Source organism: Enoplosus armatus, chromosome 11 (assembly GCF_043641665.1).
Source record: "Enoplosus armatus isolate fEnoArm2 chromosome 11, fEnoArm2.hap1, whole genome shotgun sequence".
NCBI classification, from domain to species: Eukaryota; Metazoa; Chordata; class Actinopteri; order Centrarchiformes; family Enoplosidae; genus Enoplosus; species Enoplosus armatus.
The window spans coordinates 5959570-5978767 of record NC_092190.1 but is presented as its reverse complement, the minus strand read 5'-3'; the positions used below and the strand labels follow the sequence as shown (position 1 = coordinate 5978767).

The following is a 19198-nucleotide window of genomic DNA, read 5'->3' as shown; positions in this document are numbered from 1 at the left end:
AAAGTCACGACGATTGCCTGAAATAATCCAGTCGTGTTTTATTAATCTTTGCTGTCCCTTTCTGAGACCATACATCTTTATAGTATGAATTTTCTTGCAGCTGAGGAACTTTACCCGGATTCTTACCCTAGAAGCGAGAGGTCAAAGGTTAAAGAGCTGGCTAATGTAGAGCTGTTCAATTCTGCTCTTTCCTCTCTGGTCTTTATTCCTATTTCAGATGATTCCTAGCATCTCCCAAACCACCTGACTACTCATCCACCTGCACACATGCACATACACATCATCTCCCCATGTGGTGTAAGTGGACAGGGGGACCATGTTGTGACAAATTGGTGATAATACAGTCGTGTAAACTCAACATTCCACTTGTCTTCGATGTTGATCCTTTAATGTTCGAAGGCAGCTGAGCATATGGCCTCAGTTAAGTGCAGACAGGGCAGGAATTTAAGGCTTAGGAATCATTAACAGTTTAAAGAAAGGAAAAGAGATTATTTTCACTGGCACAAGGCTCATGGAGCTCAGAGCCCCTGTGGCCTGTGAAGCTTGAAACTGCAGGCAGTAGCCTAAGTGTTGCTGCAGCAGTTCATTAGTTTCTCACTGCCAGACATTCAGGACCTCCACACTGCCTTGGAGCTGTTCTAGCTAATTCAGTAATTAGGTTTACAGCTCAGCCCAGTGATGCTGTATAAGGTAGTCTGTCAGTGTGTGGACCTGTGGGTTGAAATTTTAATATTTGCTATGGACACTGATATCATTTTTTTATTTATTCTACAAAATAAAAATTCAAGTTAAACTTTGCACATACTACCAGAGTTTTTACACACAAAAGGCACCAGGCTCTCCTACTACATTGAAAATGAACCCAAGAGCAAGATATGCTTCTTCATATTTTGGATTCGACTGATGTGTTTGCTCATCACCTGTTTTTTTCCCCCTGTCAAAATCTGTTCATCTTGTGCTTTACATGTTGATTTGCTTTCTAAAAAAAAACATTGCAACCTGAATCTTGCAACTTTAGGGTCTGTTTTCAGTATTATTAGTAGCTGAGTTGATAAGTAGACAGTGGTGGACAACTGCATATATCATACATGTAAATCTGAAATAAATGTATGTATTAGCCATACTTTTTCTCATTTGAATGAGTCTGTCTAACATTATATCATTGTGCAACTATCTATGCTGTGTGACGATACATTTGATTCAGTTTTTCTGTCAGAGTTTCATTAAAATGAATAACTGTTCAAAAAGTTTGGATCAATAACATAAATTGGTTGTATAGTATCAAACAGCGTAGGTCATAAAATACTGTTTATAGCCAAGAAACCACGTGACATTTGCCCTGAAGCTGCCCTGTCATTACGAATTCTTGATTGACAGACGTTGAACCAATCAGAGCACAGAATAGTCCGCTTTGCCAATCATAACAAAGGGAAGGCGGGACTTGTCGGTACCAATGAGGTGGTCAGAGCCCTGCCGTACATGGTTATCGGATAAAAAGGAAGAGCAGAAAGTTTAGTGCTCATGAAACTCTCAGAATGAATGGAACGGCTTATTCCAACTTTGACAATCAAGAACATGTCCTGAAATTAGGAGAGACGTTTGAGAAACACCCTAAAAGTGCCTACCATACGGTGCGATGTAAGTGGGACTTTTTAATCCCTATAAATGTCTGGCTTTTACTGTAGCTAACAGTAGCATGCTAGTTAGCTTTTTAGCTAGAAATCCGAAGGCAGCCGTTTGACATTTAGCCAGGTTAGCTGCCTCGTCATTACATATGTATCCGCCTGCTCTTGACACGTTTTATTAAGTTAACAGTTCTCCATTTCATTTGTCGTCTTCATTAGCTAGTTAACTCTCGACTATTACAATATTGATGCTCCAGCTGTCAAATTGTTGGCTAATGTTAGCATTGCGTCAATCTGTACACTACCACTATCTGGTGGTACCGGTGGACAACTGCAGCACTGAGGAACCAACCGTTGTGTTTGTATAATATCTACTAATATAGTTAGCAATGCTGTTGTTATTAATATTGAGCATATACTGTGTTTTTAAATGTGTATAATATGATATTATACTGATACTTCTTGTTTGTTATTTTGTCACAGATGACTTCAAACCAGCCTCCATTGATACAACATGTGAAGGGGATCTTGAAGTGGGCAAAGGGGAGCAAGTCACTATTACTTTACCCAATTTAGAGGTCAGTGTTTGATGCTCCAAAGCTTCTGTCCACCAGAAATATGTGTGGATGTTTAAGGTTTTCTCAAATCATTTAATCAATAAAGAAATTATCAAACGTTTTCACCCCCAGAAATGTATTTCTGGAGTGAGGAAAAGGCTTTCAAACAGCCTTTAGACCTTTTTTCAAACTAAATGACTGACCTTTTTAACAGATTAGATTCAACTTTATTGTTTATTTATTTAAGTACTGAGAGAACAAAATGCAGTTTAGCGTCTAACCAGAAGTGCCAAAATGAGTATGTACATATGTATAGAGGTAATACATAAATAAACACTATGAATACATGAAGATATGTACAGTATGATGTATGAAGAGTACTAACTGTAATCATTTTCAAAATCTAAGTTATACAATTTTAGACTATATCATTTTTGGTGTCTTGTCAAAACTCTGTGGGGGAAAGAGGACTCATGACAACAGTATTTCTAAAATCCCGGCTACCTGCTTGTGTTTCCTGTTATATTTTAGGGTTCAAGTGCTCCAGTAACAGTCTTCAAGGGATCCAAGAGGCCGTACATGAAAGAATGCATCCTCATTGTGAACCATGACACAGGAGAATACAGACTGGAAAAACTCAACAGCAATATAGCTGTGAAGAAGACCAGGTCGGTTGGCAATTTGCTTACAGAATATGTTTCTACTGTTCTTTTTATTCCATATTTCTTCAAGAAATTTGAATCTGTCTGTATACTTGTTTCCATCCACTTTTAGAAATAAAGCCAATTTACAGTTAACATTTTTTTAAGCTTGGCTGAGGTGGATAAGTCAACATTTAACAGTTTATGTAATCCTGTCACATTATCTCAAATATTATTATGAAGGGAGTTGATAGAAACATGCACTGGTTCACATTTTGTTTTACCAGAATTTCAGAAATTAGTTTTAAACTTGTGCAATGCTTTAATAGAAACATCCTTCATGTCTCTGCTTGTATTTGTATGTGCACACTCTCAGGGCTGAGGGTAGCAGTAAGATCCATTCTCGCCTGGAGCAACAGACCAGTCGCCTGAGCCAGCAGGTGAAGACTAACAACAGCAGCAGTAACAAGACCTCAACCAGCTCCAAGAGCTCTCCTCCCAAAGAGAAGACATCCCCAGCATCTCCTATGGACGACATCGAGAGAGGTAACGTGACGTCAGGCACGATGTCTTCGACCATAGTCAATTTCATGAGCATTCATATCTCACATTTGATGAGGATTTTTGCACATTCGCATCTGGATGAAATTGTTACACTGATTGGGTCCGTGATTGAGTTTGACTGCTTGGTTTTATTTAATGTGCACTCTTTTCCACAATGGGGTTATCACACTTATCTTTTATTTTTTACAGAGTTGATGGCAGAGGCGCGGGTCATGGACCAGCTGAGTAGCGGCGACAGCTCCTCAGACTCCAACAGCTCCTCGTCCTCCAGCAGTGATGACAGCTCCAGCAGCAGTGACTCAGAGGATGAACGGACTTCTGCGCCACCCTCTGCCCCGGCCAACCCCAGCATGCCTATCATCAACACCAGCGCCAACACCAACAGTCGCCACCAGGAGGGTGGAGGAGGCCTCATGAACACACTCAGTGAGTAGCCCTCTCAGTTCCATCCGAGTATGTGAGGCAGCTTATCTTCTTTTTGAGCACTCCATATTTTCTTATCTTTACTGAGAAGTAGGTGCCAGCCAGGTAAGTCAACGATGAGCCAGGAGTTTGACAGTGTCAGCAAAACTATGGAAGCAGCAGGAACTCAGTTTCACTCTTACAGACACTCATCTAATCTTTATCACACCAAGCATTTTACTACAGCAACAGTAACAACAAATTTTAATCACATATAGGGGGAAATTATGGAAATGGATTATGGATCTTCCTGAAAGTCCTACAGAACATGCTTTAAAAAAATATTAGATAGGTTTAAAGTTTGTTGGCTTCTACACCAACATACTTCAAATAAGTCACATTATTGCCTCATGATCATTTTCTGTGCAAATTAGGGATTATAGAGTGACGCATTGGTTCAGAGAGACATGATGTTAGCAGAAGAGAAGCAGTAAATGATCTTTCCTACGTGCTTTACAGAATGTCCTAAAATAAAACAAACTGTAAAAGAACAGACAAACGTGATAATAGAACCCAGTAGAATTTCAAAAAATAAAATACTCAATAGTACAAAGAGGACTCGAGTACAATTCTGTGTAATGATTCATGTATGTAACCAAACTCATTGTTTTATCTACTTGTGTCGCAGAGAATGACCTCCAGCTGAGTGAATCAGGAAGTGAAAGTGACTGAACAACATGAGGACGTCTGCCTGCTTGTGGACATCAGGAGGGTTTTCAGTGAGGAGTAAAGGAGTCGGGCAGAGACCTGTTGGCGTCCTGCTTCCCTTAATGTGGGACTGTCTTCTCTACATATCCACAATTCTGCTAGCAAATATAATTTGTTGCTTCTCTGCCAACAAACTTCAAATTTTATGTCACATTTATTGCTTCATGATCTTTATTTTTTTGTGTGTGTGTATGTTTAAAGAGATGCCTTATTTCAGAGACATGTGATGTGGTTGGTGTAAGAGTAGCAGTAAATTGTGACAAACCTATCTGTAATGTTTCATCTCACTAGATACACGTGTGGTTAAACTGACGTAGCATATTAGAGGCAGAGTGACAGTGGTGGTCAGTCATTAAACCACCGCTGGAGTTACTGTGTTACAGCTTAGCAATATTAGGAACTTTTGTTGTGCCTTAGGTTCTGATATCAGTTAATTGCTTCAGTTAATTTTCCCCAGCTGCATTAGTCTCTGAGTTGAGACATTAATCTGTCATAACAGAAACTTTTCTTTAGAATGAGCCACAGAGTCTTCTGCTTTTGTCTTATAGAGTTATTGTAAAGTTAGCTGTAGAGCCTTTTGCTTTGATTACTGAAACCCAGCTGCAGGAGAACAAAATATTTAATTTAAAGCTGCATTAATTAAAATACAATTTTTGGCTACTCTGGGGACCGTGGAACAGGCTGAAAACATAGCATATCTCCTTAGAAATGTGTTATTGCAAAAGATGCTAAAATGCCCAGTAGAGCTTAAGGGGAAAGGTGGGTGATCAATATCTGTGGCTTTGTAACTACATGAGACCCCTTTCGCTTTGCACCTAATCATTTTATTCATTCAAAAATATTGATTATTGCAGCTTTAAGAATTAACATGTCTCTAAAACCTTGTTTATTGTGATATTTCAGTATATAAATGGGTCTGATTTCTGGCAAAGTAGTGCACTAGTACTCAGTTGACTCAGTTAGGGTCACGCTTTGTAGCTTTAAACCTGCAATACTTGAATCGAATTAATTATTTATATTTCAAAACATACTCGACCAACAGTGAATTGCTTAATATATTTTATATATTTTAATAGCCAAGCAATTGGAAGTGCAAGTTAGTATGAACTGAATTGCTTTCATACTGCATCTCAATGTGAGTCTTACAGAACATTATGTGCCTCTTGTTATTTGCCTCGGCCAGTTATAACTTAGGCCTTCTTCTTTTGTCACAAACCCCAAATCACTCTGAGCTGCCTCAGCACACGGGAAGCTGCAGTTTCTGTTTCAGCATTTCTTTGGCATCGCAGCTGACCGATTCAGTGAGAGACTGAGATGAAGAAGTCAATATGTTTCGCCTTAAGGAGAACGATGTCCTCAGAGCATCATTTCTAGACAATTTGAGAGTAATTTCTTTGTAGAAAAAAATAAAGATTTTAATAGTTTTCTGTGTTTTTGCATTATTATTTATATATTATAATTTTTGTGTGTAATGATTATTTAACATCTTTTAAATTATTCTGATTTCACAGTACATTTTAGAACAAAAATGAAACCATCCCGAATGTGCTGCTGCCACATAGAGGCGCTAAAGTGTAACATTTTCTTAATTTAAAAAAAGGATATCCTGCACGTGTTCTTCCTTTTCATTGTATTTGTCTCCTCAGAGTTGTTTTACAACTCTTATTGACAGAAAAACCAAGGATGGGATTGTTGAACATACAGTTAATATCTGGAAGCTCTTATATTTACATTGTTTGACACGTGCTATTTTCTTTGTCCCATTTCAGAGAAGCAACAGCGCCTCAATTTTTATACAATACTACAAATACTTTTTATATTCTAATCCAGTCTATACAACAACTGCATTGCATTTACGAAACTTAAAGTTCATAGAGAAAGGTGTCGACTCAACCCCTGCATTAATTGCTTTGTGTTGTAAGGCCGTAGTTCCCATGTTTTTGTGGTAAAATATAAAAGGTATTCCCTTCAAAAATTATTAAAATAACCTCAGAAAATCGCTCTGCATCAAAAGTTGATACTACTTTTAGTATCTGTGAATCTGTTGTGAGGTGTACCTAATATCTTTACCATCTTCCATGTACTTAATACACAGGTGTAGAGCAAAATATTAAAAGTAAATGTAATGTTACTCCAACACATACACACACACACACACACACACTGCTCTACCCTCCAAGGTTGCTTGCAGACAAACAGTGTGACTCCCTTCCTGGATACGAGTGGTTTTAGTTGAAAGTCTCTCATGTCATATACAACTCATGTCACTAACCATAATAAAGCAATAAAACCAGATGACATTATTTCCAAAGATGTCTCATGGACTCATGGAATTAATGCAGAACAAAACAAGTTGTCTTTCTGTGGAATGAGAAAACCCTACATGTGAAAACCTGTGTGGGTTTCTTTGGCAGTGAGTCTTTATTGTTGCTCTGTTCAGAAGATAAGGAATGTATCTCCTTGATCTGCCAGCAACTGAGACTAGAAACCCTGAAACTCTAGGTGGTAACAGATACCTTCACTGATTATTTTGCTCTTTCTTTCTTTTTTCTTTTTTTTTTTACAATGCATGAAAACACCTGAGTGTCCTCCAGCTTTCTGTCTTTCTGTATTTTCATGTCTTTTATTTTGTGCATGTCAATTTCCAGCATGTTGTAAATGCAGATTTAAATGTGAGGAGGAGCCTCTCTGATTGGTAGAAGCATTAATGCAACTTATCCCAAAAGATAATGTGTTTATTGTATTTTGTTCCCACAAGTTTACACATCACATACATAAAGTATGAGGGATTTTGTAATCATATTATATAAATTCTATTCACTCTTTCATTATTTTTTTCATAAACTTTATCGAACTAAAGTTCCCCGAGAACACATTCTCTTTTCAGATTAACCTGGGCAATAGTTTTAAGCTGTAAGGTAGAAAAGCAGAAATGCAGAACCGAAGGAAAGAGCACATATTTTACTGAGATTTCTGCCTCCACCCAAATACAATGGAAGTGAATAGAACAACGGAATTTCATTTGCTCAAATAATAGCATTTGAAATAAAACTCTGCAACTTGTCTTTCCAGAAATGTCCTGGTTACTCTCGATAATAAATCCGCAGACCTCACTGTGAATAGTTTTCATTGGAACTACTTTCTACGAGAGAGAGGGTCACAGTGACACTGCCTCTGCAACATGTCGCTGCTGAATTTATCCTCAAATGTGATTTCACATGGAAGCATGGAAGTTTGTTCAATGGGGTTAGTAGTTTTGACAAAGAAAAATCTTAATTCAAGGTTCACTTATTTGCTTTTGCTGGAGCTTTCAGCCACATCTCACGGTCTGTCTCAGTGAGCAATTTCTGTACATGGAGGAAGACCAATTTTTGGGGTGGTGGTTTCAAAATTTCAGTATAAAAATGAGACAACCCCAGTGAAAACTGTGGTACGTTTCTACCCCTTGGAGGCGCTAAAGTCAGAAATGTTTAAATAATTGTACACAATTGAGGTTAAACTTTAAATTCAGTGGGAAACTCTTAAATCTCATAAAGGCAAAGTGTTAAAATAACACATAACAAAACAGAAAAAGGTAAAACTACAAGACAATATACAAGTATGAGGGATTTTGTAAATGCAGCTATTCTTCATTGTTGTTGTTTTTTTTTTACCCTCATTAAAGTTTCATATTTTAGTGATCTGCTTTATTAGTGTTGTGGTTACTGCACCACATTATCAACAGCTGTCCTTGGATTCGTAACTTAAGTTTATGACGGTATCAAAGTCCACAGCTCGGCTCAGAGGTTGGATATGTAAACGGTCTGCTGCGCCCTGTCGATGAACACAATACAGCCGTTGTCCTCATCAGAGTATCGCGGCCCGGGACTGTCACTCCTGATTGGACCTCAGACGCTGCCGAGAGCAGACGGGTTATACGGCTAAAATGTTCAGGACATCTCTGGGAAACATCGGACTGCGAGTGTACCGCCAGCAACTTCAGGGGATCCAGAGAGTGACAGCGGGGCTGAATCCAGTGAATTATGGGGACATCCGCCGCCGCGACGCATCCACCGCCTCCACCGTGATGGGTGACAAAGTCAAACTGAAAACTATGGACGATTTAGACGGACCGAGTTTCATGTATACCTTTTACTGGCTTTTTGTAAAGGGGTATGCCCAAAAGGCGCAACAAATGCAGGTAAGTGAGGAGGCGAAGGAGAAGAGGGACTCTCTGCTGGCTGAGGACTGAGATGCGCAGGCATGACTTGTGCTGTGCGAAAGTGCAAAAATACCTCGTGCGGTATCTATGCATGCGGGCAGCGGTGCGGTTACGCGCATTGGTTTTGCATCTGCGATGTATTCCTTTATCCCAGCTCAGTGGAGATTAACTGAATTTTATCTGTGCTGCTGGAAGCACTGAAAAATGACATTTTAAAATGTCAACTGTAACACCTCCCTCTGTTTCTTCAGGAGAAAGTAGTCCCCCCTAAAATCAGTCACGTCAAAGTGTAAGCGGGAAACTTTAGATGCCTTTTTATTCCATTCAGCTCCGTTGTTTTTGGAGGGAGGCAGAAATCTCAGAAACAGACATGTCATGTAATCTGGAGCGAGAAACCCAAAGCTATCTGCATGGATAGTGTGAAGAATGTTTAACTGCTGGATCCTCAGTGCAGGAGGTTTGACGTCATTCTATCAATAATAACATAATAGTGCATGCAACAGGAAACCAGAAGCTTTTTATATCCTGTCCAATGACCGTGACTCTACCACAGTGCAGGGGAGTCTATACCTGACCTGACCTTTAACCTAACATAAACAGCAGCTACAACAGCAAAATCACATTCCCATTACAAAACGGTAAGTGTTGGAATACAAGAAATAAGTTATTTTGCACATTTTGTTTTAGAAAAAATAAACTACTGTTTAAAGTACACAAAACAGCCCCCTCTATTCTACCACTTGGTTGCTCCTGTAACGTTCAAATTGGACTTTATCCCAAACAAACAGAAACTGTAGGTCATGACATTTGTGTTTGCCAAAAGACAGTTATTAGAAATGAGCTGGAACTTAATGTGATTAAACAAATGGACTTTAAAACTGTCTTCTCAAACAGTTCAGGAAAGTCACTTTTTTATTATACAGTTATTAATACACACACACACACACACACACATATATATATATATTACTTATTTACAAAAAGACTAAACACACTTGAGAGGAGACATGGCAGATTATTGCACAAACTTGAAACACTCATTGAACATTTAGTCCATACAATGCAATCATTTTGTCATGTGCAAGAATTTAATGTTGAAAAAACAAAAACTAGCCAAACTAAATGTGTTTCTGTTTTTCACAGGCCTTCAATCAGTGCCAGCTGCAGTATCTCCAAAACATCACAAATACACATACAAAAACAAAAGTCAGACAAAAGACATTCTACCCCTGCAGTTTGTGCATTCATTTTGTTATCATTTATGCAAAGAGACATAGTGCAAATGTTACTCTTTCTATGATTTGGGTGAACTGACCCTTTAAGTATATATATATATATATATATATATATATATATATATATATATATATATATATATATATATACACACATATATATGTGTATATATCAATGTGTGTATTCTGATTATACTTGGTAACTGATCATGTTAATCAAAAGAAAAATAATAATCCAGTTGTTTCACCTCTTTAGCACACTGAATAGTAATCCAATAAATAACTCATTAACTTTATTTGCTCAAAGATTGAGCACAGCAAGATCTACGGCCCCCTGTGGAAGTCAACGTACGGCCCTCTGGTCGTGGTGAACGTGGCCAATGCTGATCTGATAGAGCAAGTGCTGAGGCAGGAGGGGAAACACCCGATCCGGACAGACATGCCCCACTGGAGGAGGTACAGAGAGCTCAAGGACAAGGCCCACGGACCCCTGACAGAGTAAGTACACTTCTGTGTCTTAACTCCATGCTGTATTCTAATTCTATACAGGGTTTGAGGATGTAGCGTGTTCACAGTGTGGAAGTGACAAAGTATATTATTTTTAAAACTAGATAACACTGTTGATGGAACCTGTTCCCCCACGATGCAATGTACAAAAGAAATGGAGGACCTGCAAATAGCTATGAATGAAAAAAAATACGGTGGCAAAACATCCCCAGGAACACCTCAGAAAACAAAACATAACTTACACTTTTACACTTTTGTCTCTTTAAGTTGAATTCTTACTGGCATATAGCACACAGCACACCTTTCAGGCCAGAGGAGGAAGCCATAGACAGGTGTGCACTTACAGCTTTAACACATTAGGTAACAGCAAAGATGGATTCCCCCCAGGGCTCCAGATTCTATGGCTCCATAAAAACTGTCTTGAGGACAGACCATAACATACTATATAATTTAATACAATCTGATTTGAAAGAGGAAGCCAGTTCTTTAAATTCTAGGGAAATGACTGTATTAAGTTGCTGTTTGCTTCGTACATGACGTGTACTTAAAGGTGACAGGGTTCTTAAATGATCTGGAGAGTGGGAGGGACAAGGACTCAGTCTGGGCTTGCAGCTTGTTTCTGCCTTTGGCCCCATGTCAGCATTGATATCATCAACAGCTTCATAACAAATCTGAAGACATGCATAGGGAAGTTTTCTTCCTCCCAGGTGCCGTTCACTACAGTCTGACCCAAAACGAGACACGAGGACCATACTTTTCTTTAAATGACTAATTGCAGCTGTTCCTCGCTGGTATTCGGTCTTTCCTGTCAGACTTGTTGTGGCAGCGCTCGTCATTGGCGGTGAACGTTGTGTTAGGCAGGTCTGCACTCTGACAGTCAAACTCAGGAGTCTGACTTGTAGAACAACTTGAATAATTCAGGTGTTTTTAAAATGTTTCATATATTTCATTCACAAATGGAAGAATAGTTTAGAGTAAAGAGAAAGGAACCAAATGTTCTCTTCTCTATTTTTTTTTTTTACGACTCCTGCCTTTATCTACATGACTTTGGATAAGAAAATTGGATAGAAAGAATAAGGCTGGAGCTTTTCTATGTTTTTCATGAAAAGACCAAAACCAACAGTGCTTTAATGTGTTGGTTCTTTCTGTCTGTGGCACTCATTCCCAAGATGTCTTAAATATAGGTCACAAATACATTTCTTTTTTTTTTAAAAAGCCTGCGCACTGTAATTTCTTAGCAGATGTCACTCAATCAGGAGGGAATGGGGCATTATTTGGGGACTAATTTCAGACATGGATGAATACAGAAAACTGTGGCTCACTGACGTGTTTTTGGACAAGACTGGAGCTCTATGACACGAAGAGAAGATGAATCAGGCTTTGTTTACACAACATTTTTATGGGGTTTGCATGAAATGAAAACTAGCCTCATCCTTACTGGAAAATAATTAAATCAGGGATGTAAACAAGAGTCCCATAAGCCAAATGTAATAAATGTCCTGGTCTAATGCAAGCCTGCCTTTCTCTAGCTCCAAGCTGATGTTAAATCCTGTTAAGCTTAGAACAATTAAAGAGATTGTTTCAGTTTGACTAGTGTATTATTAAACAGCTTCATCTCATTCTGTCTGGAAGTTCATCTCCTCTTGTTAATCCTCGTTTGTAGAATGGGAGCCAAGTGGCAGCGCATCCGCAGCATCCTGAATCCTCGGATGTTGAAGCCCAAACACGTCTCCTCCTACACTGTCACCATCAACACGGTGGTGACAGACTTCATCCACAGAGTGGCCTTTCTGAGGGAAACCAGCGGCCAGGGAGTTATGGTCAATGACCTGACTGCAGAACTCTACAAATTTGCTTTTGAAGGTCAGCAGAGAATAAACAAATGAAATATTTTCATTTAATCAGCTGGAAACACATCTTTTTTTAGATACTTGGAAACATTGTAAATTAGTAATATAGAGGTAACTGAAAGAAACTGCACACTGTTTTAATTCAACACCACTTTGCTTCCTCACAGTCAACTTTGTATTGTAACTTTTAATTGGATTTACACTTTGTATCATATTGCATACTATCTGTCAAATACAGCCATGGTAGAAGGAAGTGTCCTTGACTCTTTCACTACAGCAGACATGCTGCTGTGCTACTTCGTCTAGCTTGGCCTTGACAGCTGATTAGATACTGTGAGATAAACTGTGGGTTTGATCCTAGTGCCTTATATGATCACAAAGGTAGGTGTAGACCTCAGCATTAACACATCAGGTTGTGGTTTACTTAACATTTTAAAATTTCTTTGGCACTTTTAAAGACCCACCCAGATGGGATTAATATTACAGGAGCGTGTGGGTGATAAAATATTTGCCCTGCTTCTTGTTAGTTAAAGAAATAGAGCCAGCGAGCTTATAAAATTGTTTGTTCACTTTTGTCCACATACTTTTGAGTACTAGGACAGTTTTTTTTTGGTCCAGTACCCTTCATTTCAGCAAGGAGAAATCTTAATGCTGCAGCGTACAATGATATTTTAGACAACAGTTTGTGTTTCAACTCCTTTGGGATGGACTCAACATCAGTGTTGGATGTCACTAATGCTCTTGCGGCTGAATGGGAGCAAATGCCAGATTTCAAAATCGGGTGGAAAGCCTGAAACCAGAATAGTGGAGGCTGTTCGCAGCAGGTTAAAGCCCATGGTTTTGGAATGACATGTTCAACAATCACTTATGGGTGTAATGTTTAGGTGTCCACCAACTCTTGGCCATAGTGTATATAATTTATGTGCTCCGAAATGGAGGAACATCACAGACCAGTGCATGTTATGTTAAAATCACCTGTTCTGTCGGTCACAGAAGCTTTTATTTTTTAAATGCAGGGATCTGTTCAGTGCTGTTTGAGACCCGTATGGGCTGCATGGACGATGTGGTGCCAGAGGAAACCCAAAAGTTCATCATCTCCGTGGGGAAAATGTTTCAGCTTTCCCAAATCATCATCCTCTTCCCCAAGTCCACCTGGCCCTACCTGTCTTACTGGAAACAGTTTGTGGCAGTCTGGGACCATCTCTTCAAATTCTGTGAGCAACATTAATTTCAACCAGTGAATCAAAGTGTAAGCTGCTAATTAATACATAGCAGGTGATGCTCATAGTTGTAAGTTAACTGTTGAACGTTAACCCCTTGAACCCTGATTTTCCTTTTATATGATCCATCAAGTCACTTTGAAGAAAGACAAAAAACATTTGTACACACTGTATAACAAGATCACATACTGTATGCATTTTGTATTTGCATGTCTCAGGCATTTCATGAAGGCTATTTGAAAACTGAATAGTAAAATAGTCAAAACCAATACATCATGTTAATTAAGGCTTAATCGGCACTTTAATTTACTTAACACTTCACAGTTTTTGATACCAGATGGTAGAAAAATAGGACTGAGGTTTAGTATTACTCAATCCTATTGCAGGGACTGCCTTGTCAGATCTTAGGAATCAAGTGTGCTGTGTTGTACTGTTTATAAAGAAACTAAGCTGTATTTAGCTGAATTTCTATTCTACGACAAATATCAAATGTACAAATGCGATCATTTTAGGTACAGGTGTGCCCAGGGGAAATCAGATCCTGAAATAAAATAAGTCAGTAAAAGACTATTTTAAAGTATAACATGCTTTCCTACGGACTGAGACATGTTAAATCCCTCTAGCTCATAAATCCGTTCAAAATCTATTTGAGTCCCAAACAACATTCTGGACCTGGCCCTCCAACCCTGGTAGTGTTAGTCTTACGGATCCCTCATCAGCTTTTTCTCTGTCACTCCCCATTACTGATTGTTGTCACAAACGGTTACCAGAGCGCAGGCTTCATGGCCATTTTTCAGGTTGCATTATCAAATAATTTCAAGGACCATAGACTCTGGTGATTTCCTCAAAGGACAAAGTCCACCTCACAAGCCCTGCTGCCCTTATTCCACCTGAACAAGATCCATCACAGTGTGTTTCTTTCGCCATCTAGTGGGCAAAAGTGTGGAGCCTGCCTCCTCTTAGTCTTGGTTCCCCCATGAGAAATGAAAAAAAGATGCATTTTCTTGTGTCTCATAGCTGAGGAGTTGGTACAGAAAAAAATGGAGGAGATCCAGGAGAAGGTGCACCTGGACCAGAATGTGGAGGGAGCGTACCTCACACACCTGCTGCTCAGTGAACAGATGACGGTCACTGAGATCCTGGGCAGCATCACCGAACTCCTGCTCGCAGGAGTCGACACAGTGAGTAGATCCAGTGTGTGGGAAGGAGGGATTTACTGTACTGTTCTTTCCTACATTTAGTTGTGTTTTTTGTCAGCAATGTATGCACGATGCCTCTTGCCATTGAAATGTTAAAACAGCAGTTTTATGTAACCTGGACATCTACAAAACCTTCACTTTACGATGAAAAGTATTCCTGTTCTAACCTAGACATCTTTCGGTGCCACTGAGAGGGCACGAAACAGAAACATTACATCAAAATCTAGAGATAACAGTGCATGTTTCGCTCTGCTGCAGACCTCCAACACTATCGCTTGGTCTCTGTACCAATTGGCAAAGGAGCCAGAGATCCAAGAACAGTTGTACCAGGAAGTGATAAGCGTTTGCCCTGGAGACAAGGTGCCAGACAGTGATGCCATTGCTCAGATGCCGTACCTGAAGGCCATCATCAGAGAGACGCTACGGTTAGAGGGATTCTCTTCTATATATATATATATATATATATATATATATATATATATATATATGTATCTATTGCGCTGTCATTTAAGAATAAGTAATATTGAGGTAGTATATGTAGAAGATTTCCAGTCTGTTTCTTCTGAGTGTCAGTTGGAACAGTCTGATGGCCACAGGCAGGAATGATTTCCTGTGGCGCTCAGTTGTACATTTGGGAGGAATGAGTCTCCCACTGAAGCTGCTCTTGTGCCTGACCAGTACGTCATGGAGAGGATGTGAGACATTGTCCAAGATGACCCGCAGCTTGGACAGCATCCTCCTCTCTGACACCACCGTCAGAGAGTCCAGCTCCACCCCCACAACGTCACTGGCCTTGCGGATCAGTTTATTGAGTCTGTTGGAGTCCGCCACCCTCAGCCTGCTGCCCCAGCATGCAACAGCATAGAGGATAGCACTGGCCACCACAGACTCATAGAACATCCGATTGATACCACACTTGTAACTGTCCACTCAATATGAAGCTGGAGCCAGAAGATGGTTAGCTTAGCATAGAGACTTGAAACAGGGGGAAACAGCTAGCCTGGCCTTGTCCAACGATAAAACAAACTAAAGCCCACTAATTAACAGTTTGTTTAGTTACAAAAACCAAAATGTAAAAACTTAAAATTGCTGGTACAAAACCTTTTCTGAGCTGTTAAATGTGCTGATTGAAATTACTACATATGCACACGGATGCTACACATGCTACATGGAGAGTAGCATTAGAAATGTCCAGTGAAACGATGTCCGAACATCTCTTCTTTGGGTTTGTGCAGCACATTTATTGCTCCCTACGATGTTCTTCAGTCAACTATGCAAGGACACATGATTCATTTTCATTGCGATCACATTGTGTCAAGTGTTGAAGACAAGATGGGGAAACAAAACATATTCATACGTCAGCAAAATTCAGTTTGCAAGCGGAACAGCACTCAATGTCCTTGCTGTGAATAAAAGTTGCAACAAATAAAAGTTGCTTTCGCTGAACAAACAGATTCAACTTTTGCTGACTCTGTGTTCTGTGGCCTCCAGGCTGTATCCAGTGGTGCCAGGAAACGCCCGAGTCACTGCTGAAAGTGAGATTGTGGTGGGAGATTATCTCTTCCCTAAAAAGGTGAGGCACGTGTCAGACACAACACAAGTCCTGAAATGTTCAATGGTTCATTAGAAAATGTGTTCTCACTGTATTCAGTCAGGATTGGCGGGTCTTTTCTATCTTAGTCATGCCATATGTGACCATTCATTTCATAAAAACTGGCAATGACTGCATCTTATTGTGTTTGCATTAGGCATGCGGCAATCAACAAAACAAAATGAGCACATTATTTAACAAATTTAACCAAAAATGAAACACGTGGAAGCATCCTTGGACCTTGCATGCCAGCTTACCACCATCAGTTTGTATGTGTTTGTTTGAATGTTTGAATAAGACGCAACTTGTAAAGCGCTTTGGATAAAAGTGCTTGCAGACAGTCCATTTATTAGAAAGTAGTAAAGAAATGGGACATGCATTCTTCGCATCTGCCGTCTCAGATCGTATTGTGTCACTGCTGCCAGGTAGGTGCTCCCTCTACAAGTTACAGCCCAATATTGTTATTTCAGTAGCTCAATCATGTGGTGTTGTGATAACCTTTCATGTTTCATTGAGATCAACTGTGTATCATATGTAGCCCCGTCCACACATTTGGACAACAAGTGGACATCTAATCTCTGACTTAAACTTTGGATACTCATTTCACGAAGCTTTAACAGCTATGCCTCACATGTGCTGACTGGTATGTGTGTATTAAGGTCCTGTGCACATTGCACTTGCCTAATGAAAACCACAGTATTACATTGTAACAGGAATGTCATCTCTCACAGACGCTGTTCCACCTGTGCCACTTTGCTGTGTCCCATGATGAGAATATTTTCCCAGACCCCCACACCTTCCTGCCACAGCGCTGGCTCCGAGTAGTGGAGGAGAAGTCCAAACACCACCCGTTTGGGTCGGTGCCATTTGGTTTTGGGATCCGGGCGTGTCTGGGCAGACGGGTGGCTGAGCTGGAGATGTATCTGGTCCTATCCAGGGTAAGAACATCTTATTACTGTTACAACCATGACCATAGATCTGTTTTCTCTGTCATAGTTGTTGTGGATTTCATTCAAACATTACACCCTTATGTGATTGCTGGACATCCATACATCCTTTTCTGCCGCTTACCCGGGGCCGGGTTGCAGTGGCAGCAAGGTTAAGTAAGTTAGTCCAGACTTCCCTCTTACTGGCATATTTTCCAGCTCCTCTTGGGGGATCCCGAGACATTCCCAAGCTAGATGAGATATAAAATCTATCCAGTGTGTTCTGGGTCTACCCCGGAGTCTCCTACCAGTTGTGCCAGAAACTCCTACTTGACTCCTACCAGTTGGACGTGCCCGGAAAATCTCCAAAGGAGGGCGCCCTGATCAGATGCCCAAATCACCTCAACTGGCTCCTTTTGATGCAAAGGAGCAGCAGCTCTACTCCAAGCTCCCTCCTGATGTCTGAGCTCCTTACCCTATCTCTAAGGGTGAGCCCCGCCACCCTACAGAGGAAACTCATTTCAGCGGCTTGAATCCGCAATCTCATTCTTTCGGTCACTACTCAAAGCTCATGACCATAGGTGGGGGTTGGAACGTAGATCAACTAGAAAATCGAAAGCTTTGCCTTCCGGCTCAGCTTCAGTCTGGTACAACGTCTGTATTACTGCTGACATCGCACCGATCCGCCTGTCCATCTCATGCTCCATTTTACCCTCACTTGTGAACAAGTGAACAGCAAGCCTTCTCCAAGTCCACAAAACACATGTAGACTGGATGGGCAAACTCCCATGACCCCTCTAGTAACCCTGAAAGGGTAAAGAGCTGGTCCACTTGGACACGACCAGGAATCCGCATTGCTCCTCCTGAATCGCAGGTTCAACATTCGTTCAGAACCTCCAGCACCCTGGTAATAAGCTTTCCCAGGAACGCTGAGCAGTGTCATACCCCGATAATTGAAGCGCACCCTTCGGTCCCCCTTTTTAGAAATAGGAACCACCGCCGATCAAATCAGTGGCCACAGTATGAAAATAAAAACAAAACCATAGTTTTTCTTGGGTTTAGTTAAACTAGACAGTAAATATGTATATTTATTTACATTTGAAGGCAATTGAAGCACCAGTATATGTTTGCAGATTATTCTATCAGTTTGTGTCTCTATGTCTCTTCTATGTTTGCATCAGTAACTTTTGACTCCTGCAGTACCCAAACCAACATGTTACAACTTTGTGAACAAGTTAAACACTTACCTCTGTTTTCATTCCTTGGAAATCGGTTATTTTTTAGCTACATTCAGGGAGCCGGTGTTGGCCTGTAGTAACTGCCCAACCAGAACAGAGGTCTGGCTGCTCTTCTTTTGTTAGTCTTGGCAGTGGGATGGATAAAAGGCCACAAATCAGTCACCTGACTTTGGGCTTTGGAGTCTTCTCTACCAAAAACCACAGTTATAACTCATTCAGTTGGTGAGCAGTTGGTAATCATTAACTGCAATGTGGACTGTGGCTGCACTCTTATGCCTCACATTAATAAATATCTTGCTAAAAATATAATTTCATGTATTTCTACTTGAACAAAATGTTTCTCTTTTTTTATTAAAGTTGATAAAACAATATAAGGTGAGGCCGGATCCTGCTGGAACCACAGTCAAGCCGATAACCAGAACCCTGCTCTGCCCTGCTAAACCAATCAACCTGCAGTTTCTGGACAGAAGAGTCGAGCCGGAGGAGCAGAGAGCAGGAGCTTCTCTGTGAGCTGTTTTAGTATTCACACTGTGTTTCCTGCCTGTCACCAAGCACTTGTTTATAAAGCATTAACATCATGAGGACTGGCTGGAAAGCAGCTTATGTAATGGTATAAAATACAAGCTAATCGAAGATGTGGTAGGTTATGCAGTAAAGAGTATAATGCTTTATGT

At 40.2% G+C, this 19198-nt stretch overlaps 2 protein-coding genes across 2 annotated transcripts; both read left to right on the top strand.

The window, feature by feature from the left end:
* The first annotated feature begins 1509 nt into the window (after positions 1–1509).
* On the top strand, positions 1510–5981 carry eaf2 (ELL associated factor 2). Its single transcript, XM_070914754.1, has 6 exons — positions 1510–1638; positions 2109–2203; positions 2714–2850; positions 3200–3369; positions 3577–3813; positions 4478–5981. Exons 1-6 carry the CDS (start codon positions 1536–1538, stop codon positions 4519–4521), a joined length of 786 nt encoding a protein of 261 aa, XP_070770855.1. The 5' UTR covers positions 1510–1535; the 3' UTR covers positions 4522–5981.
* Positions 5982–8482: 2501 nt separating this feature from the next.
* On the top strand, positions 8483–19198 carry cyp27a3 (cytochrome P450 family 27 subfamily A member 3). Its single transcript, XM_070914375.1, has 9 exons — positions 8483–8737; positions 10301–10491; positions 12164–12363; positions 13367–13564; positions 14588–14751; positions 15028–15194; positions 16261–16342; positions 17092–17298; positions 18882–19198. Exons 1-9 carry the CDS (start codon positions 8483–8485, stop codon positions 19032–19034), a joined length of 1617 nt encoding a protein of 538 aa, XP_070770476.1. The 3' UTR covers positions 19035–19198.